Source organism: Jaculus jaculus, chromosome 10 (assembly GCF_020740685.1).
Source record: "Jaculus jaculus isolate mJacJac1 chromosome 10, mJacJac1.mat.Y.cur, whole genome shotgun sequence".
Lineage (NCBI taxonomy): Eukaryota > Metazoa > Chordata > Mammalia > Rodentia > Dipodidae > Jaculus > Jaculus jaculus.
This window is the reverse complement of record NC_059111.1, coordinates 48,483,195-48,509,112: the sequence shown is the minus strand read 5'-3', so window position 1 is coordinate 48,509,112 and position 25,918 is coordinate 48,483,195. Positions and strand designations below refer to the sequence as shown.

Below are 25,918 nucleotides of genomic sequence, written 5' to 3'. Positions count from 1 at the left end.
ATCATGATGAGATTAATCACTTAAATAGACCTATAACAAGCATGGAGATCCAAACAATTATCACAAATCTCCCAACAAAATAAGCCCAAGTCCAGATGGATTCACTGCTGAATTTTACCAGACCTTCAAGGAAGAGCTAACACCATTGATTGTCTATGAAATAGAAAAAGAAGGAATTCTACCAAACTCCTTCTATGAAGCCAGCATCACCCTGATACCAAAACCAGGCAAAGATAGAACAAAAATAGAAAATTACAGACCAATCTCCCTCATGAACATAGATGCAAAAATTCTCAACAAAATATTGGCAAACAGAATACAAGAGTATATCAGAAAGATCATTCACCCTGACCAAGTAGGCTTTATCCCAGAGATGCTGGGATCATTCAACATACACAAATTGATAAATGTAATACATTATATAAATGGGTTGAAGGACAAAAATCACATGATCATCTCATTAGAGGGAGAGGAAGCATTTGACAAAATCCAACATCTGTTCATGATAAAAGTCCTACAGAGACTGGAAAGAGAAGGAACATATCTCAATATAATATAGGCTATTTCTGACAAGCCTACAGCAAACATATTACTAAGTGGGGAAAAACTGGAAGCTTTCCCACTAAAATCAGGAACAAGACAAGGGTGTCCACTGTCCTCACTTTTATGTAATATAGTTTTGAAAGTCTTAGCCATAGCAATAAGGCAACAGACACACATAAAAGGGATACAAACTGGAAAGGAAGAGATCAAGTTAACATTACTTACAGATGACATGATTCTATATATAAAGGACACTAAAGACTCTACTACCAAACTGTTAGAGCTGATAAAAACTTACAGCCATGTAGCAGGATAAAACTAAATACACAGAAATCAGTAGCCTTCATATATGCTAACAACAAACTCACAGAGGATGAAATCAAAGAATTACTCCCATTCACAACTGCATCAAAAAAATATAAAGTACCTTGGATTAAACCTAACCAAGGAAGTAAAGAATCTCTACAATGAAAACTTTAAAACACTCAAGCGAGAAATTGCAGAAGACACTAGAAAGTGGAGAAACATCCCTTGTTCCTGGATTGGAAGAATCAATATTGTGAAAATGGCAATCTTACCAAAAGCAATCTACACATTTATTGCAATCCCTGTCAAAATTCCTAAGGATGGGCTGGAGAGATGGCTTAGTGGTTAAGTCTTTGCCTAAGGACCACGGGTCAAGGCTCGATTCCCCAGGATCCATGTTTGCCAGATGCACAAGGGGGCGCACGTGTCTGGAACTCATTTGCAGTGGCTAGAAGCCCTGGTGCACCCACTCTCCTCTCTCTCTGCCTCTTTCTCTCTGCCACTCTCAAATAAATAAATAAAAATAAACAATTTTTTTTAAGTTCCTAAGGCATTCTTCATGGAAATAGAAAAAACAATCCAAAAAATTCATTTGGAATCACAAAAAAACTCGAACATCTAAAATAATACTGAGCAACAAAAATAAGGGTGGTATCACCATACCTGATTTTAACTGATACAACAGAGCCATAGTAACAAAAACAGTGTAGTACTGGCACAAAAACAGACATGTAGATAAATGGAACAGAATAGAGGACCCAGATGTAAGTTCAGGTAGCTATAGCCACCTGATATTCAATAAATTGCCAAAAGTAGTCATTGGAGAAAAGACAGCCTCTTCAGCAAATGGCCTTGGGAAAACTGGATATGTATCTGTAGAAGGATGAAAATAGATCCTTCTATCTCTCCCTGCACAAGAATTAAGTCCAAATGGATTAAAGACCTTAACATAAGACCAGAAACTCTAAAAATGCTAGAGGAAAAAGTAGGGGAAACCCTTCAACATATTGGTGTTGGCAAAGACTTTCTTAATAAAACCCCAATTGCTCAGGCAATAAAACCACAGATTAATCACAGGGAACACATGAAATTACAAAGATTTTGCACTCCCAAGGACACTGTGAATAAAGCAATGAGGCAACCTACAGAATGGGAAAAAATCTTTGCCAGCTATATGTCTGATAGATTATTAATATCTAGGATATAAAAAGAACTCAAAAAGTTAAATAATAAGGAACCAAACAAGCCAATCAAAAAATGGGCTATGGAGCTAAATAGAGAGTTCTCAAAGGAAGAAATATGAATGACATTTGAGCACCTAAAAAAATGTTCTACATCACTAGTCATCAGGGAAATACAGATTAAAACTATATTGAGATTCCATCTCACTCCTATCAGATTGGCTACCATCATGAAAACAAATGATCATAAATGTTGGTGGGTATGTGGAAAAAGAACCCTTCTGCACTGCTGGTGGGAATGCAATCTGGTCCAGCCGTTGTGGAAATCTGTGTGGAGGTTCCTAAAACAGCTAAAAGATTGATCTACCATATGACCCTGCTATAGCACTCCTAGGCATATATCCTAAGGACTCATCTCATTTCCTTAGAAGTATGTTCTCAACCATGTTTGTTGCTACTCAATTTATAAGATCTGGGAAATGGAACCAGGCTAGATGTCCCTCAACTGATAAGTGGATAATGAAGATATGGTACATTTGTACAATGGAGTTCTACTCAGTGGTAAAGAAAAATGAAGTTATGAAATTTGCAGAAAAATGGATGGATCTGGAAAGGATTATACTACGTGAGGTAACCCAGGCCCAGAAAGCCCAGCGCCACATGTTCTCCCTCGTATATGGATACTAGCTACAGATGGTTGGGCTTCTGTGTGAGAAGGAAACAACTCAGTAGCAGAGGCCAGTAAGTCAAAAAGGAGATATAAAGACAAGAGAAAGGAAGGGAGGAGGGTACTTTATAGGTTGGTATTGTATATATGTAAATAGAATGATTAAGATGGGGAGGTAATATGATGGAGAATGGAATTTCAAAGGGGAATGCAGGGTCGGGGCGAGGGACACTATTACCATGGGATTTTTTTTTTTAATTTTTTATTTATTTATTTGAGAGCGACAGACACAGAGAGAAAGACAGATAGAGAGAGAGAGAGAGAGAGAGAGAGAGAGAGAGAGAGAGAGAGAATGGGTGCGCCAGGGCTTCCAGCCTCTGCAAACGAACTCCAGACGCGTGCGCCCCCTTGTGCATCTGGCTAACGTGGAACCTGGGGAACTGAGCCTCGAACCGGGGGCCTTAGGCTTCACAGGCAAGCACTTAACCACTAAGCCATCTCTCCAGCCCCCATGGGATATCTTTTATAATCATGGACAATGTTAATAAAAATTGAGAAAAAAAAAGTTCCAAAAGACCCAAATCCACATGGTCAGATTCATCTCTCCTCATTTCTGGTACCAATTTCTGTAGTTGACAGCTTCCCATTGCTGAAATGAACTTTCAATCCAGGCAGTTATGGAAAAAAAAATTTTTTTTCTGAGGCTTACAGGTCCAGAGTAAGTTACATAATAGCAGGAGAAGCTGCCCTACTTTCATAGGTCCAAGCAGAGAGAGAAGCCATGAGCCAAATGCCTAACACAACACTACAAATACACTTCAGGAACTCTAAGCTCATTTCCTATCTTTACAGTGGAATTTCATATCCACCACACCTTAGAGCTGGACCCTAAAATCCAACCAGTGATACCTCCTTCAACCAGGTGGCTAGAAATCCAAGAAGTTTTAAGGAATTGAATCTACTGGGGTGAATTCATGCAAAGTACCACAGATGAGTTTGAGTTTACTCTGTGTCTACCACCATGTTGCTAGAGATGATTTTCAGGGTAGGAGTGAGAACAGTGCTCATATTTAATCTATCACTTCCTCTGTAATGTTTCTTGGGCCCTGATTAATATGACAGTGATGATTCATCTCATTCTAGGTACTGGAGTCTTTCTCTATTTGGCATTTTGTAATACTTTTGGGTTTCCCCAGTACTTGCTGCCATCTGGAAAAAAACAGGTTCTCTAACCAAAGGGTGTAAGGCTAACTTGTCACTTCTAGAGGACTTTTCTTCAGTTCTTGAAGAGAAAATGATATAATTTGACATATTGACTTTGAGTGACCTTTTGTTATAAAGGTAGGCACCCCCTTAGGCACCCTACACCTACTCTAACTCCCACCCTGCAACTGGTACAAAATAAAGGAGCTCAGATTCATCAGCCCCAGTTGGGAATCCCAAGAAGTCCATTAAACCTAGAGATGGTGGCTGGACACAAAGACTCTTGTCCTGCACACTGTGGCCTCTCTATCCTAACTTCCTGGAAAGTGACAACAGTAAGATCTAACATCATACGGGTCTCAAGTGTCCATTCCAATCCCAGAACTATCCCTCCTTTTTTCTGCCAATTTGGGGCCTTAAGCTTTCCCCATTCTTTCTTAGTCATGCCTGAATGCGCTATGTCTCTCCTCAGTGAGGATGTCATGTCAAAACTAAAAGTCTTGGTGCACATTTCTACAATGAATACAATAACCATGTTTTATCTCCAATTGCACCTGGGGCCCCTCTGGAACCCACTCTCTCTCCCTTCCTCCAGCTTCCAGCATTATTCCCTCAATTTGGGACATTGACCACCTCTCAATTGCTAAACATCATGAGCCTGTCTGTGTTACTTCAAAAAAAAAAAAGTTGTGGACTTCTGGCCAAGATGGCAAGTGCCTAGTTGTGCTGCAAATCCCAGGGAAAGAAAGGCAAGACATTAAGGGTTTTCCGGGTTTTCTTGTCAGCAGGAGGGCACAGATGGAGGGGGGCAGGGAATCAGATCCCCTCTTGTGCTGGTAGACCACCCCCCACCAAACAGCCTCCATGCCCCGTGGCCCCTGCCACAGTGCACCAATCACAGGTCTGCTGCTGCTGCCTGTGCTCTGATTGAGCGCCAATCGCGGGCTGTGCGCCAATCAATCCCTGGGTGTGGAAGCTTAAACTGCTCTGCACACTTGCCCACATTACTGATCCTGCCGCTATATGTCCCACAGCAACTGCCACACAAGCCTAGGCTGTGCCTCTCACCACTCCTGCCAGTGCTGCGCTCCAGTTGTGCACACTGCAGCTGTGTGCGTGCCAATCATGCTCTGCGCACCTATCTATCCCTGTATGTGGAAGCTTAAATTGCTCTGCACACTTGCCCACATTACTGCTCCTGCCACTGCATGTACAGCAGGCCCAGTTGCACAGCAACCGTCACACAAGCCCAGACTGTATCTCTTGCTTGCTCCAGCTCATGTGCTATCCCCTACCTGTCTACCACCGGCCATCCCCCACTCTCCTGTGCTGGGGGAGCACAGACATTTTCCTGGTCTCAGTGTTCCCAGCCAGAGTTTGGGGTGCTTCAGGGCTTGTTACCTCAGTCCTCCTCCAAGCAGCTTTGGAGCATTACTGCTTGAGAAATCAGACAACTTTGGGGCCTCTGTCAGGCAGTAGATAGGTGGTTTCTCAAGTGAGAGACAAAGCCGAGGCTGCTTGGCAACTGCCCCAGGCTGCCTCAGATTCCCATTGTGCTAGAGCCCAGGCTGATCCACCCACCTGCCTGCCCATATACTGTCATGGGTAGACCACAGCACAAAAGAAATAACATGAAAAATCAAATGCAAGAAAATCCAGTTAGATCACTCAGTCCTACAAGGAATATGTCTAACCAAATCACAGAAGAGTTATTAGGATCAGAACTTCAAATTGAAGCTATGAGCAATGCAACCCTCATCAAAAGAAATACCTCTGGGGGCATAACTATAACTGATCTAAAGCTATATTACAAAGCCATAGTAATAAAAACAGCATGGTACTGGCATATAAACAGCAGTATAGACCAATGGAATAGACTTGAGGACCCAGGCTTTGGGTCAAGCAACTATAGCTACTTGATATTTGACAAAGGCCCTAACAATATAAGCTGGAAAAAGACAGCATCTTCAATAAATGGTGCTGGACAAACTGGATAACTACATGAAGGAAACTAAAACTTGATCCACACGTTTCACTATGCACTACCCTCAAATCCAAATGGTTCAAAGACCTCAATATAAGACCAGAAACTCGAATACTACTGGAAGAAAATTTAGGAAGTACTTTCCATGATATAGGAATGGAAAAAGACTTCCTGAACAAGACCCTAGTAGCTCATGATCTTAAACAGTCACTCAACCAATGGGATCACATGAAGCTGAAGAGTTTCTTTACAGACAAGCATCCAATAAGCAAAACCAATAGATGACCCACAGAATGGGAGAAAACATTTGCTGGTTATTCAACTGATAGAGGCCTAATCTCTAGAATCTACAAAGAATCTACAAAGATCTACAAATCTACATGTATATGTACATGTATATTGATGTAGAATCTACAAAGAACTCAAAAATCTAAACAGTAAGAAGTCAAACACCTCACTCAGAAAATGGGGCAAAGAACAGGCAGTTCACAGAGGAAGAAACACAATTAGCAAACACACACTTAAGAAAATGTTCATCATCCCTAGTCATCAGGGAAATGCAAATTAAAATAACTATGAGATTCCACCTTACCCCAATAAGGGTAGCAAACATCAAAAAATCAAATGAAAATAAATGCTGGCGAGGATGTAGAGAAGTATGAACACTCATCCACTGTTGGTGGGAATGTAGGATGGTACAACCACTTTGAATAGCAATATGGAGACTCCTAAAAAAGCTGACTCTAGAGATACCAACCGACCAAGTTATTCCCTTATTGGGCATCTACCCTAAAATCTTCAAACTACAGGCCAGAGAGATTTGCTCAACCATGTTTGTAGTGGCCCAATTCATAATAGCTAAGAGCTGGAATCAACCTAGATGTCCATCACTAGAAGAATGGATAATTAAAATGTGGCATATCTACACAATGGAATTCTACACAGCAGTAGGAAAAAGTGACACAAAGAAATTTGAGGAAAAATGGGTGAACCTGGAACAGATCATTCTCAATGAATTTACCCAATCACAGAAAAAAAATCGCCACATAGTCTCATTCATCTACAGCACCTAACCTGAATCTACCCAAGATATCTTACATATCCAGCAAGCATCTTGTGGACTAGACACTAGGATTCAGGGGTAGTGAGGGGAAAGCATTGAGTGGTGGGAAACACTTATCTAGACCCAAATGGTAATGGTACCATAAAATTCTAGTTCCTAAAAGGCAGACCAAATGGCTGAACCTTCACCAGGCCCTTACAGGAAACGCCTGAACCACAAGACACTGGAGAGGGTAGAGAGGGTAGGATCAAGTCTAACCTAAATCTTCTACATCTTTCCTCACTCCCTCTCTCCTACCCCTCCCTCCTCTCTCTAACTCTTGTATATTAGTTATCTTTCTCCTCATTTTCTTAGTGGGCATTGACCTGTAATTCCCTGTAACAGCATGGGGCTATCATCCACAATGAACTTTTGATCAGAGAAACCTACAAGCTTTCCTAAAAGAATGACAGATTTCTGTCAGAGTACTTGATGACACACCAAGGGTCAGTGGTAGGACCCTACTGCTGAAGACACTGTATGCAGCTGACACGTAAAATGGAATGGCATGGCTGGAAGCCAGGAGAGAGTCAGTCCCCAGACAGTCAGCATGTCTAGTGCCAGAAGGTGCTACATGGGCGACTGGGGTAAATGACCAATATCAGTCCAACCAACTCATGGTCTAACATACTTAGCAACAAATAACCTGTTGTGATGTCCACACAAGTGCAATACTGGCATACAGGCTTGGTGGGGTACCAACTGCTCTTGATTTGGCTAACTGATCCCCTCAGTGGTACCAGACCCATAGCTGGAGCTGGGAAACAAGTCAGAATCATATCCAAGCATAAGCCCACTCTCCAATATCAAGCTACCATAAATCATGGGCTAAAAGAGGGTCTATACCTATTAAACTCTCTGTAAAAAAAAAAGTAAGGGTTATCTCATTTGTCCTGGTGCTAAATTACTCTCCATTGGAGAATCTGCTTCTCTTTTTCAGATAGATGGAGATCCTAAAGAGAGAGACACCCCATCATACCTCAAAAGGGCTCCTACTGAAACTAAGGAAAATTGGTGAAACTGAAAGGCCCAAGAATTCAGAAGCCCAGAAATACTATCATGCTCCAAAGGGACCTTAAGCGGGCCCCTGCATACCTCAAACGCCAGACTTTACTCTCTGTTGGAAGCTAATAAAGAATCCCTCTTCTCATTATATCAGAGCCTGCTCCTAATATAAAACTAGGTAAAAAGGGCATGAGATAGCCCTCAAGGATGGGAAATGAGTAATAAAGTGAACCACTTATTTGGTTTCTGTAAATATCCTGCACCATAAGCCCTAATAGCCTGCACTGTAAGCCTTAGTAGCCTGCACCATAAGCCGTAGCAGCCTGCCTCAGACCACCAAGGTCATAGGAGACTGATACCACACTCTGCTACTCCCACCCAAGAACCTGCACAAATGCTGACCACCAAGGTCATAGGAGACTGATTGGTCCACGAGGGGCTTGAACAAATTAAACTAATTGGCTTAGAAACTATGGAGTGGCACAAACTGACTGGCTCGCACCCCGCGGGCTCCTGATGTTAAAAAAAAAAAAATGATTGGTCTAATGCACAGGCTTTGTTAGAAACCCTATAAAAAGTGTCCCATTCCTGCATTCGGGGCTCTGCAGTCCTCTACCCCTGTGTGGTGTACGACTGTGGGCCCCAGCATGCTTGGAATAAAAATCCTCTTGCTGTTTGCATCAAGACCGTTTCTCATGAGTGATTTGGGGTGTCGCCATTTCTGGGCAGAGCATGGAGTTCTCGTTCTGGGGGGTCTTACAAAACAAGCAAGGGTGCTGTTTTCTTGATGAACTGGATACCAGCACAAGGGGGAAGGAGACCAACACAGAGAAAAATCAACTCCTACCAAATCAGATAGCTAGAGCCTCAGAGGCCCCCAACACCTCATCACTGAAGGAGATCACAAATGAACCCAAGATGGCTCAGGGAAATTTTGCGGAAGAGGGGGTGGAAAGAATGTCAGAGCCACATATTGGGTCAAGGTATGCAGAGACATTTATCGTACCAATAACTGTGGGCTAACTCCACAATGCACGACCCATGTACATCAACAAGGAGGGGGCAGTAGGGAGGTGGTAGGCCACAGATGAGCCTAATAATGGTACAAAACTGCCTGTATTTGCTGAATAGAAAACTAATTAAAAAATAGAATAAAATAAAAAAAGTTGTCACTCCTATGTAGCCCAAGACAAGTAGCCCTTACCCCGTACCTGCTACCAAGGACTTAAGCCCTTAGTTGTCTGCCTCCGAAAGGCGCAACTTCTAGCCCCTCACAATACCCCCATCCTTGGGATTAAAAAAACCTAATGGAACTTTATGGTAAGTCCAGGACCCTAGAAATACAAGAGACAACTATACCCACATACTTGGCTATCCCTAACCCTTACTCGCTCTTCTGTCCTGCCTACTGCAATCCACTTTACTTCCCTAGACCTTAAAGACACCCTTTTTTAAAATCATACCCTACACTCAGACTCACAACCTCTTTTTGCTTTGACTTGGGAGGACCCAGACACCTTTTTAGCTTGGCAACTAACTGGGACAGTCCTGCCACAAGGTTTTAGGGACAGTTCCCCCTATAGTGGTCAGGCTTCCAGCAAAATCTCTCATCCATAAGCCTCCATTCCAGCCATCTCTTATAGTACATATATGATCTTCTCTTATGTAGTCCCTCCCATGGAATGTGTATTACAGACACTGCTAAACTCCTCAATGCCTTTGCTGTCTAGGGCTATAGGATCTCAAATGATAAAGGTCAGATCTGTCAACAGACTGTATGTTTCTTACTCGCTGTCTCTCTCAAGACTTGAGCCATTCACCAAATCTGGTACAAACTCTCTGAGACTGCCCATGCCTGCCTCCAAAAGGGAACTCCTGTCACTTCTGTGCCTGTTTAACTTCTGCATATGGATACCTAATTCCTCTCTCATTGCTCATTCCCTCTATAAAGCCACTAGAGGCTGCCTTGAACCCCTCCTAACCCTTGCCATGCTAACTATTCCCATCAAAGCCCTAAAACAAGATTTAGCTGGGGCTCCCTCCCTAAAACGACCAGATATTTCTAAGCCATTTTTCTTTTTCCTTCATGCTAACCAGGGCCAGACCCTACCACTCTTATGCCAGCAGGCAGGGGACATGTACGTTCTGGTAGACTTTCTATCCAAACAATAGGATTTGGTCACCAAAGGTTGGCCCACTTGCCTACAGGTTTTGGAAACCACCTCTTTTTACTCATTCCTAAAGCTAATAAAGTCGCTAAATAGCTCCATAACCATCTACTCTTTCCACTCCCTTAAAGATCTCCTCAGCTATTGAGCCTTCCTTGTTTTGCCTCCCTCTCAAGTCCAAATCCTAGATGAATACCCCCATGACCCTAACCTGTCCTTCCAACCCTGTCCAACCCTCAATCCAGCTACTCTGCTCCCTGCCCCCACAGCCCTCCTCCCCAAGCCCCCTTACATTCTGATACATTAAATCACTCCCTCAACCCCTGTACTGACCACTCTATCTATCTATGAACCCAAATCCCCTGACTGGTTTATAATTGGTAGCTCCCCAAAATCACTTGGACCTCTGCTCCACCTCCTCCTCTTTCTTAGCATACCAATCCACCTCCACCCCATCTCAATCGCTCAAGAGATTCTTTCACATCAGCATTTTTAAATTTCATCCCTCTAACCAACCTCTGCTTTATTTCCTTCAAAACCATACCTCCCTTCAACCCTCAGATAGACAAATTCTCAAAGCTCTTGTAGACTCATGCAATATCTGCCAAGGAGTACACCCTAACTCCAATATCTGAACTCCTTAAATTCTCTACCCACCAGATGCCATGGATGGGAAAATATACTTCACCCATATGACTCCTCTTAAATGATACAAATATCTTTTAGCTTTGTAGATACATTTTCTGGATGGATAGAACCCTTCCTCACCACAAACAAGAGAACTAACACAGTAGCTCAGATATTGACTTCAGAAAGAGTAGCCTGATTGTGCTTGCCATCCTCAGTACGGTCCAGAATTCTTCTGCTCCATCTCACAAAACCTTGCCAGGTAACCACAGATCCCTTGGAAGTTTCACATTCCCTACTATCCCCAATCCTCCAGAAATGTTTAGAGAACTAACCACACCATGAAAGGAATCCTCACAAAGCTAATTCTGGAACTAAAATGGGATTGGATTAAACATTTACTTCTAGTGTTTATTAAACTTAAAGCCCTACCTAAAAAGCCTTCCATGACCAGCCCCTTTGAACTCATGTATGGGAGGCTCATGATTCCCCCTGGACTCTCTCCTGAGACTCTACTACTCCTTCCTTCCTTATCTACTAGTCTTCTCCCATTCCTCAGAACAGAAGTGTGGAGGCACACTAACACCACCCTTCCTCATTCTCCCCCTACTGAGAGGCTCCTCTTCATAGCTTAGAGATAGGAGACATGGTTTATGTCCCAGATTCCACACACCAATCTCTGTCTCTAAAATAGCAGGGTTCCCACAAGATCAACCTACTATCTCCAACTGCAGCCAAACTACAGAGCTTCTCATCCTGGGTCCATTTCACCCACTTGAAAAGAGCCCCATCATTCCCTTACCTTCCTCCTCCCTTTCTAGGTAACTCATAGGCCCTACCTCTTTAAAAACCACTAAACATCCCTCATACCTGAATAGGACCACCTCAAGACAGACCTCTTATTATTTAGTTTTTTTGGAGTTCTTTGTAGATTCTGCATATTACTCCTCTGTCAGATGTATAGCTGGCAAACATTTTCTCCCATTCTGTAAGTTGCCTCTTTGCTCTATTCATAGTGTCCTTTGTGTACAAAAGCTTTCTAATTTCATAAGGTTCCAGTGGTTGATCAGTGATTTTATTTCCTGAACAACTGGGTTTATATTCAGAAGATCTTTGCCGATACCAATATGTTGAAGGGTTTCCTCTACTTTTATCCCCTAGCAGTTCCAGAGTTTGGGGTCTGATATTAAGGTTTTCGATCTACTTGAACTTAATTCTTATGTATGGAGAGAGATAGGAATCTATTTTCATCCTTCTACAGATACATATCTACTTTTCCAAACACCATTTTCAGAAGAGGATGTATTTTCTCCAGTGAGCATTTTTGGCATTTTTAAAAAAATTCTTTTTGTTTATTTTATTTACTTGAGAACAACCAAGAGAAAGAGGGATAGGGAGAGAGAAAGTGAGCAAATGGGCATGCCAGGGCCTCCAGCCACTGCAAACAAACTCCAGATGCGTGCACCCCCTTGGGTATCTGGTTAACGTGGGTCCTGGGGAATTGAGCCTCGAACCAGGGTCCTTAGGTTTCACAAGCAAGCACTTAACTTCTAAGACATATCTCCAGCTCTATTTTTGGCATTTTTGTAGAAGACCAAGTGGCTGTAGCTACCTGGACTTACATGTGGGTTCCCTACTCTGTTCCATTGATCTACATGTCTGTTTTTGTGGTACCAGTACCATACTGTTTTTGTTGCTATGGCTCTGTAATATAGGGTTATTTTTGTGGCTCAAAATTGTTTTAGATAATTATTTAAATATTTAGAGGGGTTTTGTGTTTCCAAATGAATTTTAGGATGCTTTTTTCTGTCTATGAAGAATGCCATTGGAAATTTACATTAAGCATGTGGATTGCTTTTGATAAGATTGTAATTTTCACAACTTTGATTCTTCCAATCCAAGAACAAGGTATATCTTTCCATTTCCTTGTGTCTTCTGCAATTTATGTGTTGAGTGTTTTAAAATTTTCATTATAGATATCATTCACTTGCTCCATTAAGTTTATTGCAAAGTATTTATTTATTTTTTGGATGGAATTGGATGAGAGTGATTCTCTGATTTCATCCTCTGTGTATATTTTGTTAGAATATAGAACACTGCGGATTTTTAAGTGTTTATTTTGTATCCTGATACATGGATACAAATATTTATCAGCTCTAAAGGTTTGCTGGTAGGCTTTAGGGTCTCTTATGTATAGAATCATTTGCAAATAATGATAACTTTATCTATTCTTTTTCAATTTGTATCCCTTTTATGTGTATCTCTTGCCTTACTGCTATCCCAAAGACTTCCTGTACTATATTAAATACAAATGGGGACAGTGGACATCCTTGTCTTTTTCCTGGTTTTAGTGGAAAAGCTTCAAGTTTTTCTCCATTTAGTATTAGGTTGGTTATAGGTTTTTTATACATAGCCTTATGTTAAGATATGTTCCTTCTATTGCCAATGTCTGTAGAGCTTTTATCATGAAGGGATGTTGGATTTTGTCAAATGCTTTTCTGCATGTAATGAGATGCTCATGTGACTTTTTGTCCTTCAGTCAATTTATATACTGTATTACATTTATCAATTTGAGTATGGTGAATCATCCCTGTATCTCCCTACATTGTTGGGGTGAATGACATTTCTGATACATTCTTGTATTCTGTTTGCTGATTTTTTTATTAATTAGTTTTGTACTTAGTGAATACAGTCAATTTGGTACCATTGTTAGGTTCATCCTTGACCTACCCCGTACCCCTGGCCCCTTCTTGTTGAGGTATATGGGTCATGAATTCTGGAGTAAGCCCACAGTTATGGGTAAGATAAATGTCTCTGCATATCATGACCCAACATGTGGCTCTGGCATTCTTTCTGCCCCCTCTTCCACAAAATTTCCCTGGGCCATGTTGGGTTTATTTTATTTTATTTTTTTCCTCAATTTTATTAAACATTTTCCATGATTATAAAAAATGTCCCATGGTAATATCCCCCACCCCCCATTTTCCCCTTTGAAATTCCCTTCTCCATCACATCCACTCCCCATCTCAATAAGCCTCTCCTCTATTTGGATGCCATGATCCTTCCCTCCTCTTATGATGGTCTTATGTAGGTAGTGTCAGGCATTATGAGGTCATGGATATCAAGGCCAAATTTTGTCTGGAGGGAGCACGATGTAAGGAGTTCAACCCTTCCTTTGGCTCTTACATTCTTTCTGCCACCTCTTCCGCATTAGACCCTGATCCTTGAAGGTGTGATTGAGATGTTACTTGGTACTCTAGTTACTTCTTTCCAGCACCATGATACCTTCTGAGTTGTCCCAAGGTCACTGCCATCTGAAAATAGAAGATTCTCTATCTAAAGTGAGAGTAGCATTAATATAAGGGTATGAATGTTAAGAGAAGTGCTTACTGGGCAGTTTGATAAGCATAGAATATACACTAACCCAGACTTCAGCAGATGTTACAACCCTAGGCTTCATGACTACCCCTGTTTTAAGTTTTCAGTATCAGGGATGTGTTCCCTCCCATGGAGCGGGCCTCCAGTGCAATTGGAGGGCAGTTAGTTTCCACCATGACAGATGTGCCACTATTGCACCCATTGGCTCATTTGGCCTGGCTGGCCAATTATAAGGCTTGCAGTGTACACTGTTGAGTATCATCACTGGTGGTGTATCTTTCTCCCATTGAATTGCATGTAGAATGGCTTATTCCATCTTTCTGTCAGCTGATCTACATGGAGGAGGTTATCAGCTCAGTTCCAGCAGGATTTTCAGTGTCCTTGCAGCCCAAGTATGTAGAGTCTTCAGCAATAGGGTCTTACCATCTATTCCTGGTGGGAAACCAAGGGCCTGGGCAATGGCCTATAATGTTTTGGGGGCATCAAGGACCTCCCTGGCCAACAACTCACTGGAAGGTATCCAATCCCTAGCACTGAAAATTTTCTAGCAACTATCTATGGCTCCTAGGTGTCTCATTGTCCAAAACTGAAGGATTCCATTTGATTTATTTATTTATTTTTATTTTATTTATTTATTTGGGGGGGGTTGAGGTAGGGTCTCACTCTGATCCAGGCTGACCTGGAATTAACTCTGTCATCTCAGGGTGGCCTTGAACTCATGGCAATCCTCCTACCTCTGCCTCCAGAGTGCTGGGATTAAAGGCATGCGCCACCACACCCGGCTTCCATTTGATTTATTTATATCCTGTCAGATTTTGATTAGCCCTCCCTCTACCTTTACTTTATATCAATCTTTAGCTGTTTTAGGAACCTCCACACTGATTTCCACAATGGCTGGACCAGATTGCATGCCCACTAACAGTGTAGAAGGGTTCCTCTTTTTCCAAATCCCAGCCAACATTTATGACAATAAATGCTGGTGAAGGTGTGGAAAGAAGAGGAACTCTTCTACACTGTTGGTGGACATGCAATCTGGTATAGCCATTGTGGAAATTAGTGTGGAGGCTCCTGAGACAGCTAAAAATAGATTTACTATATGACCCAGCTATATCAGTCCTGGGCTTATATCCTAAGGACTCATCTCACTACCTTAGAGATTCTTGCTCAACCATGTTTATTGTCATTCTATTCACAATAGCTAGGAATAGAACAAACCTAGATGTCCCTTAACTGATGAGTGGATAATTTATACAATTGAGTTCTACTCAGCAGTAAATAAAAATGAAATTTTGAATTTTTGAGAGAACTACATAGACCTGGAAAGGATTATACTTAGTGAGGTAACTCAGGCCTAGAAAGTCAATTGTCACATGTTCTGTCTCATATGTGCATCCTAGCTACAAATGAGTGAACTTTTATGTGAATTGGAATAAAACTCAGTAGCAGAGAACAGTATGCTAAAGGATATGAAATAAATAGAAAGGGAGGGAGGGGGGACATAATAGTATGGTATATATATATAAGTGGAAGAACAGATTAATGGGGGTGGAAAGACCTAAGTGAGGTAAGAGAATGATAATGAGTAAAGAGAAGGTAGGAGGAGGGCTAATCAAAATCTAAGAGGGTATGATTGAGTCATATGGAAACCTACTCTTTTGGATAATGGAACACACAAAAGCCATAGATGGTTATTAGAAGATTTTCAGTACCAGGGATGAGAGAAATTCCAGTGAAATTCTGGTCAGGGATGTCCCTGATGCTGTCAAAACATTACAGGATATTACCAAGGCACTTAGTTTCCCACCAGGAATAGATAGTAAGACCCTACTGCTGAAGACCACATACTACTTGGGCTGTAAGGTCACTGAGAAACCCTGCTGGAGCTGAGCTGAAAACCTCCTCCATGTAGACCAGCTGACAGAAAGCTGGAAAAACCTATCCTGCATGTAGTTCAATGGGAGAGAGAGAAATCACTAGTGGAAATACTCAACAGTAGATACTGAAAACCTTAAATTTAGGCAAAACGGGTGAATAGGTGCAATAGTGGCATGTCTGTTGTGGGCAAAACCAACCACTTTCTAATTGGGCTAGAGGACCACTCCATGGGAGGGAATACATGCCTGATTCTGAAACCTACAACAGGGATAGTCATGAGCCCTATGGGTGTAATGTCTCCTGGTATCTGGCTAAATGTATATACTTCACTCCCAAACTGCCTAGCAAGCACTTCTGTTAATGTTAATACACATATTTAATTCTATTCTTACTTTTGGTTAGAGAAGATTCTCTTTTCAGATGGTGGTGACCTTGGGATGACTCAGAAGACTATGGTGCTGAGAAGTGATAGAGGAGTGCTTAGCACTGAAACATCTCTATCATACCTTTCAAGTCTCAGGATACATTGTGGAAACTTGCAAACTGCATTACATTGTGATACAGAATGACTAATCAATACTGAAAAATGGCTTAGCAAATGAAATGAAAAACAAAATGATAGAAGTGGAGGATGACTTTAGATAATAGTAGACACTAAACTTCTTTACAAAGCTAGTACAGGGGGGCTGGTGAGATGACTTAGCAATTAAGGTGGACTCATGTTTGACTGTCGAGAGCCCACATAAGCCAGATGCAAAAGGTGACACAAGTGTACAAGGTTGCACATGGATATAGGGGGGCATAAGTATCTGGAGTTCAATTTCAGTTTATGGAGGTCCTGGCATGCCAATTCTCTCCCTCCCCCCCCCCATGCTCTCTCACATAAACAAAAGCCTAGTCTGTTGGGTTTGCCTTAACAAAAAAAAAAAAAAAAAAAAAAAAAAATAAAAAAAAAAAAAAAAAAAAAAAAAAAAAAGAAAAAAATAAAAAAAAAAATAAAAAAAAAAAAGAAAAAAAGCTCATAGAAGGGATCAGAAAAATGACTCAGCATTTAAAGGCACTTTTTTTTGCAAAGCCTGAGTACTTACATCAGTTCCCTAGTACCTGTAAAAAGCCAGATGTATACAGTGGCATATGTGTCTGGAGTTTGTTTGCAGTAGCAAGTCTCTCTCTCTCTCTCAATCTCTCTCTCTCTCTCTCTCTCTCTCTCTCTCTCTCTCTCTCTATATATATATATATATATATATATATATATACATACATATGTATATGTATATGTATATGTATAACTTGTCATCCATCTATCTACATATAGATAAATAGATATAGCTATGACATCACACACACACACACACACACACACATTATAGAGAATAACATGAGACCTCATAAATATGGGTAACTTTTAAAAAATTCTACTGAGTAGGAATAAAACTCAGTAGTAGAGGCTAGTAAGCTAGAAAGGGGATATAAAGGGAATAGAAAGGGAGGGAAAGGACACTAACAAGGATGGTATTATATGTATGTAAGTACAGGAACAGATTAATGGGGGTTGAAAGACCTATGAGGTCAGGGGAAAAGATTGAATAAAGGAAATGTGGGGGCGGGGGATGCTAACCAAAATCTAAGAGGGTAAGAATCAGTAATATGGAAATCTACCTTTTTGGACCATGGCAAACCCAAAAGCCATAGATTGTTGCTAGAAAATTTTCAGTGCCAGTGATAGCATACCTTCCAGTTGTTGGCCAGGGAGTTCCCTGATGTCCTCAAACATTGCAGGCCATTGTTGAGGCTCTCGGTTTCCCATCAGGAACAGATAGTAAGACCCTATTGCTGAAGACTCCACATACTTGGGCTACAAAGTCACTGAGAAATCTTGCTGGAACTGAGCTGAAAACCTCCTCCATGTAGACCAGCTGACAGAAAGCTGGAAAAAGCTATGCTATATGCAGTTCCATGGGAGAAAGAGAAATAACCAGTGGAGATAAATGACAGTGAACACTTCCTTAAATTTGGACATGTAAGCCAAATAAGCCAATGGCTACAATAGTGATATGTCTGTTATGGGGGAAACCAACTGCTTTCTAATTGAACTAAAGACCTGCTCCATGGGAGGGAATACATCCCTGACCCTGAAAACCTACAAGAGGGGTAGTCATGAGCCCTAGATTTGTAACATCTGCTGGTGTCTGGCTAAATGTATATACTATGCTTATTAAACTGCCCAGTGAGTACTTCTTTTAATGTTCATACCCATGTATTAAGGCTACTCTCACTTTAAAAAAATTTTTTTTGGTTTATTTTTATTTATTTATTTGAGAGTGACAGACAGAGAATGAGGCAGAGAGAGAGAGAGAGAGAGAGAGAGAGAGAGAAAGAATAGGTGCACCAGGGCTTCCAGCCACTGCAGATAAATTCCAGATGCATGTGCCCCCTTGTGCATCTGGCTAACGTGGGTCCTGGGGAATCAAGCCTCCAACGGGGGTCCTTTGGCTTCACAGGCAAGCACTTAACTGCTAAGCCATCCCTCCAGCCCTACTCTCACATTCGGTTAGAGAAGCTTCTCTTTTCAGATGGTAGTGATGTTGGGATGACTCAAAGGGCACCATAGTGCTGAGAAGAAGTGACAGAGGTGTGCTCAATACTGAAATATCTCTATCACATCTTCCAAGTCTCAGGGTCCATTGTTGAAGAGGTGGCAGAAAGAATGTAAGAGCCAAAGGAAGAGTAGGACTGCTTACAATGCACTCTTCCAGACACAAAATGGCCTGGATATCCATGACCTCACACTGCCTGACACAACCTATGAAAGACCATCATAATAGGAGAAAAAGATGATGACATCAAAATAAAGGAGAGGCTGATTGAGAAGGGGAGGGGATAGGTGGAGAGTGGAGCTGCAAAGGAAAAAGTGGGGAGGGAGGGAATTATCACAGCTTATTGTCTATAATTGTGGAAGTTGTCAATAAAAAACAAAAAACAGACCTGCCAGAGGGCACCCACTATCCAAAAATTCCATCTGTTCCTGAATCATATACAGGAAGACCTATGGTTGATACCCTGGCTGATCACATTTGATGAGCTTGTAGATGCTATAGAAGAACCCTGGTTTTGCTGGAAAAGATCCAGTTCTTTACCATTGTTTTATACTTCCTCCTCTTCCCCTAAGAGCCCATGGGATGACCTGCCACCCCTTCTCACGGTATAATTCTCTTATCAACAGGACTAATAATTGTTAATTTCTAAAGATTGATCTCATACTACAAAGGCCTCTTAACACTCCTACTCTGGGTATACTTCCTTATAGTAATTTTTCTCGGTGTCATCCAGTCTTTAACTCCTCCTAGAGATGAAACATAACAGGCTTATTGCCCCTCATACTGTTACTATGTCCCTAATAATGGTATTGTCACTCATGCTTATGATACAGTAGACACATATATCCCCTCTGCAGCCTAAATAGGACCAGCAATCATAGGATCCCCCTAATAATAAACTGTACCTTTTCATGCTGTGGCATTATAATTGGCCTTATTAGATGCTATAAATCTAATAAAGAAATATTCTGTGAGGGTCTCACACAAGGCCCATGGAAAAATCTCACAGATCAGTCTTAAAGAAACAATATAAATTTTGGTATCTATTAGACTCCAGCCCACCCTCCAGATTCAGGACAGTACACTTGTACCAAACTTAAAGAAAGGAGCCCCTACAATTACTGTCTATTCAAAGGCTACCTTGAATGTAAGCATCTCTATGAGCTCCTTGGAGTCTTTAAATACTCAAAACTTCTGGGTTCAGTTGGCATTTATACCATGAAAAAAAACATTCTTTTTGCTTAAAAAACTCAGTCCACCAACTGTTAACTAATAATCTCATGGATCTATCTGTTAAATATAATAAATATGTTAATGTTACTGGAGAAAAAACCAAGAGCATCCTGTGCTCTGCACAGAATCAGCACTTCCAGTCACCCTAATTTTCGAATAACATTGCCTATGTATCACTTATACTCCCCCCATCACCTCTTAAACACCCTCAACCACTTCCTACTTGTTCTATTGAATAAAACATCTCCCTTGTCCACTGGAAAATGGTCTTCCTCTGCAATAAAACAGCCTTTCAAGCCCTACCTGCTAACTTCTCTGGATCTGGTTCATTGGATAGATCTTCCCCTTACTGCCATCTCTAACCTCTCCTCAGTACAATACCCGGAGTCTGCCCTCCAACTGTGATAACAGATTAATCTTCTTAGATCCCAGACAGGTAGCAATCCCAACAGTCTTGATCTTGCCCATTCCAGGCCTTGTGGCAGAGATACAAAAGGAAGTGTCTAAATTGGCCTGCATTTTTATCAAAACTGCTAATCTCACAACATGAGCTCTGGCAGAAATTAACCAAGAACTGAAAGAACTTCAAACCTCAATATTAAAAATTAGAGCCACTATTGCTTTTTTATTATTATTATTTTACTGAAGCATCATATTGGCTGCCAACAATCCTCTGGAATGTGCTGCTTCAATATTACAGACAATTTCAATATTATTCAACAAAAGATAGACAAAATAAAAGAAGAGGTTAACAAAATCCATGAGAGCAACTTTTGGTCAGGTTTAGGAAAATGGTTTCCATGGTTATGCTCTTTAATAGGTCCTTTGATCAGTATTCTCATCATAATCACAGTTCCCTTGTCTGCTCAATTGTCTACTCTGATTCATCAAACAAGAGATCAATTCTGTAAAATAATGTACCTCAACCCTCCCTACATGCCCAAACTCATGACAAATCACCCACAGTAATTTGTTTTTTGCCTTCTGTCCTTCTCATATGGCTGACATTGAAAAAAGAGGTGGGGGGGGAGTTGGAGAAAGAAGAAGAAAAAGAGAGAGAGAGAGAGAGATCGAGAGAGAGAGAGAGAGAGAGAGAGAGAGAGAGAGAGAGAAGGGGAAGGGGAAGGCAGACACAAGGCATCAAAAGCCAAAGCTTCCCAAACTCAAAGGAGAACCTTGCCTAGATCCAGACCTGGGAGACAACCACCAGCCCTGACATCATCCCTTTGGTCAGCAGGAAAAAGTCAGAGACTTTAGGCAACCCTGCCTGTTCTTTCTTCAGCGTCTGGAATTAAGCATTTATGAATCACTGACCTTGCTGGAAAATTCTTTTGTATCATAAAACTTACAAGTTTAAATAGAAAGACTGGGAGTTATCAGACAACCTGGGAAACAGCTCTAATCCCCTCCTAGCAGGTCAGCAGTAAACAAAAGAAGAGGCTCTGTCTTCTCATTATTCACTCACCAAGAATAGTAAACACTGGATAGAGACAACCTAAAGTTTGTTTAACCCTACCTCCCCTGCCCCCATCTTGGGCTGTCCTAAAGACCAACTCCTTAAAATCCCCAATTGCCTACTCAAGGGGGCGCCATTCTTATTTCCTGTGAGAGAAGTCTGATCCTTTTTATATTCCAGTAAAGTCTGTGCTGTTGAGGTTGACTCTTTTCCTCTTTTCCCTATAGTCCTGGTGTCGCCCTGGTCAATCCCGATTTCTGATGGTCCTAATTATAATTTTTATTATAGTTATTATAGTTTTTATTTCTACATATTCTTTCCTTATTTCTTTGTACTTCTCAAGGCTTGTTATCTAGTAGTGATAGTTTTTCAAACATATGTAAAATCTATTATTAAAAGGTATTGAAAGGTCAAATTTTCTAATAGTTTTACTTTTAAAAACATCAGTTCTTGGGCTGAAGAGATGGCTTGGCGGTTAAGCGCTTGCCTGTGAAGCCTAAGGACCCCGGCACGCGTCTGGAGTTCGTTTGCAGTGGCTGGAAGCCCTGGCGCGCCCATTCTCTCTCTCTCCCTCTCTGTCTTTCTCTCTGTGTCTGTTGCTCTCAAATAAATCAATTAAAAAAAAATTTAAAATATCAGTTCTAGTTAACCCTGACTTCAATGCTGTGTTTCAGTATTAGCATCTGCATGGAGGAAATAATAGTGTTATATTCTGCGAAAGATCGTTCTACTTTTTTTTTTTTTCCACAAACCAAAGTTTTATGCATCCACAGGGTCGGAAGAACAGTAAGTCTGCTGGCACCTCACTTTAATATTCTGTCATGTTGAGCTTCTGCCAGTACTCTCTCAATCTGTTTCAGTTCTTCCTGCCTCTTCTTGTCCTCAGCTGTTACCCTCCTCTCCTCTTCTGCCAGGGGTTTTTGTAACTGTAGTGCTTGGCACTGTAGGCCATGCTGAGGACCAGGGCAGAGTATTGGCCGAGCTTCAGGAGCAGAGAGATCTGCACCGGCCACACCATCTTGTCCATTACCTTCACCTTATGTTTCTACTTAAAAAAATAATAATAAATCTTAAACTGTTTTTTATTAGTTTTGTACTCAGTGTATACAGTGAAGTTGGTACCATTGTTAGCCTCCTCCCTGTCCTCCTCCCAGGGCAAGGACCCTCCTCATTGGGGAATATGGGTTTTGCATTGTGGTTAGCCATCAGTTATGGGTAGGAGGCAATGTCTCTATGTATCATGACCCAATGTGTGGTTGTGACATTCTTTCTATGCCCTCTTCCACAAATTTCCCTGAACTACCTTGGGTTAATTTTAGGTCTACTTCAGTGATGAGGTATTGGGAGCCTCTGTGTATCTGGATATCTGATTTGGTAGGAGTTGAGTGCTCTCTGTGTCTATCTAGTTCACCCTTGTGCTGGTACCTGGTTCACCAAGAAAGTAGCACTCTTACTCATTTCCCCAATTATTCTTTATTGTTTTCCGTTTCACAATTTTTATTAACATTTTCCATGATTATAAAAAATATCCCATGGTAATACCCTACCCCCCACCCCATACTTTCCCCTTTGAAATTCCATTCTCCATCATATTACCTCCCCATCAAAATCATTGTAGTTACATATATAAAATACCAACCTATTAAGTACCCTCATTCCTTCCTTTCTCTTCCCTTTATATCTCCTTTTTAACTTACTGGCCTCTGCTAGTAAGTATTTTCCTTCTCACGCAGAAGCCCAACCATCTGTAGCTAGGATCCACATACGAGGGAGAACATGTGGTGCTTGGCTTTCTGGGCCTGGGTTACCTCATTTAGTATAATCCTTTCCAAATCCATCCATTTTTCTGCAAGTTTCATAACTTCATTTTTCTTTACTGCTGAGTAGAACGCCATTGTATAAATGTGCCTCACCTTCATTATCCACTCATCAGTTGAGGGACATCTTGGCTGGTTCCATTTCCCAGCTATTATAAATTGAACAGCAATAAACATGGTTGAGCACGTACTTCTAAGGAAATAAGATGAGTCTTTAGGATATATGCCTAGGAGTGCTATAGCTGGGTCATATGGTAGATCAATCTTTAGCTGTTTTAGGAACCTCCACACTGATTACCACACTGGCTGGACCAGATTGCATTCCCACCAGCAGTGTAGAAGGGTTCCTGTTTTTCCACATCCCCACCAACGTTTATGATCATTTGTTTTCATGATGGTGGCCAATCTGACAGGAGTGAGATGGAATCTCAATGCAGTTTTAATCTGCATTTCCCTGATGACTAGTGACGTAGGACATTTTTTTAGATGCTTATAAGCCATTTGTATTTCTTCCTTTGAGAATGCTCTATTTAGCTCCATAGCCCAGTTTTTGATTGGCTTGTTTGATTCCTTATTATTTAACCATTAGGGTTCTGTGTATATCCTAGATATTAATCCTCTATCAGGTATATAGCTGGCGAAGATTTTTTCCCATTCTGTAGGTTGCCTCTTTGCTTTTTTCACTGTGTCCTTTGCAGTGCAAAATCATTGTAATGTCATGAGGTCCCAGTGATTAATCTGTGGTTTTATTGCCTGAGCAATTGGGGTTGTATTCAGAAAGTCTTTGCCAAGACCAATATGTTGAAGGGTTTCCCCTAATTTTTCCTGTAGCAGTTTCAGAGATTCAGGACTGATGTTAAGGTCTTTAATCCATTTGGACTTAATTCTTGTGCATGGAGAGAGAGAAGAGACTATTTTCATCCTTCTACAGATATATATCCAGTTTTCCCAACACCATTTGATGAAGAGGCTGTCTTTTCTCCAATGAATATTTTTGGCATTTTTATTGAATATAAGGTGGCTATAGCTACCTGGACTTACATCTGGGTCCTCTATTCTGTTCCACTGATCTACATGTCTGTTTTTGTGCCAGTACCATGCTGTTTTTCTTACTATGGCTCTACAGTATAGGTTAAAATCAGGTATGGTGATACCACCAGCCTTATTTTTGTTGCTCAGTACTATTTTAGATATTCAAGATTTTTTGTGATTCCAAATGAATTTTTGGATTGTTTTTTTCTATTTCCATGAAGAATGTCTTAGTCATTTTGATAGGGATTGCATTAAATGTGTAGATTGCTTTTGGTAAGATTGCCATTTTCACAATATTGATTCTTCTAATCCAGGAACAAGGGATGTTTCTCCACTTTCTAGTGTCTTCTGCAATTTCTCACTTGAGTGTTTTAAAGTTCTCATTGTAGAGATTCTTTACATCCTTGATAAGGTTTATTCCAAGGTAATTATTATTTTTTTGATGTAATTGTGAGTGGGAGTGATTCTCTGATTTAATCCTCTGTGTGTTAGTTGTCAGTATATATGAAGGCTACTGATTTTGGTGTATTTCTTTTGTATCCTGCTACATGGCTATAGATTTGTATCAGCTCTAACAGTTTGCTAGCAGAGTCTTTAGGGTCTTTATGTATAGAATCATGTCATCTGCAAATAATGATAACTTGATCTTTTCCTTTCCAATTTGTAATCCCTTTTATGTGTGTCTCTTGCCTTATTGCTATGGCTAAGACTTACAAAACTATATTACATAAAAGTGGTGACAGTGGACACCCATGTCTTGTTCCTGAATTTAGTGGGAAAGCTTCCAGTTTTTCCCCATTTAGTAATATGTTGGCTGTACACTTGTCATAAATAGCTTTTATTATATTGAGATATGTTCCTTCTCTTCCCAGTCTCTGTAGGACTTTTATCATGAAGGGATGTTGGATGGTGTTCAATGCTTTCTCTGCGTCTAATGAGATGATCATGTGATTTTTGTCCTTCAACCCATTTATATAATGTATTACATTTATAGATTTGCATATATTGAACCATCCCTGCATCACTGGGATAAAGCCTACTTGGTCAGGGGTGAATGATCTTTCTGATATATTCTTGTATCCTCTTTGCCAATATTTTGTTGAGAATGTTTGCATCTATGTTCATGAGGGAGATTGGTCTGTAATTTTCTTTTTTTGTTCTATCTTTGCCTGGTTTTGGTATCAGGGTGATGCTGGCTTCATAGAAGGAGTTTGGTAGAATTCCATCTTTTTCTATTTCCTGGAAAAGCTTAAGAAGCAATGGTGTTAGCTATTCCTTAAAAGTCTGGTAAAACTCAGCAGTGAATTGTTTAGTAGTGTATTTTTTAGTTACCATTATTTTGTGTATGCTCTATAGCCTTTCTTGCTACTGATTTGTAGTTTAATTCCATTGTGGTCTGATAGAATGCAAGGAATTATTTCAATTTGCCTGAATTTGTTAAGATTTACTTTGTGTCCTAATATATGGTCTATTTTAGGGAATGTTCTATGTGCTGCTGTAAAGAATGTATATTCTGTAGCATTTGGATGAAATGTCCTGTAGATATCTGTTAGGTCCATTCCTTCTACGACCTCATTTAGTCCAGATGCCTCTCTGTATATTTTTTTCCTGGATGACCTGTAAATTGATGAGAGTGGGGTGTTAAAGTCACCCACCACCATTGTGTTTGGTGTTATCTGGGACCTTAGTTCTGATAGTGTTTGTTTGATGAATTTGGGTGCCCCCATGTTAGGTGCATATATGT

At 40.8% G+C, this 25,918-nt stretch overlaps 1 protein-coding gene across 1 annotated transcript; it reads right to left on the bottom strand.

Moving 5' to 3' along the window:
• Positions 1 to 22,117: 22,117 nt before the first annotated feature.
• On the bottom strand, positions 22,118 to 22,343 carry LOC101602914 (ATP synthase membrane subunit e). The gene is given in 2 exon segments (XM_012949614.2): positions 22,118 to 22,247; positions 22,250 to 22,343. Coding segments are annotated over 2 exon segments (213 nt in total). The 3' UTR covers positions 22,118 to 22,128.
• Positions 22,344 to 25,918: the final 3,575 nt, after the last annotated feature.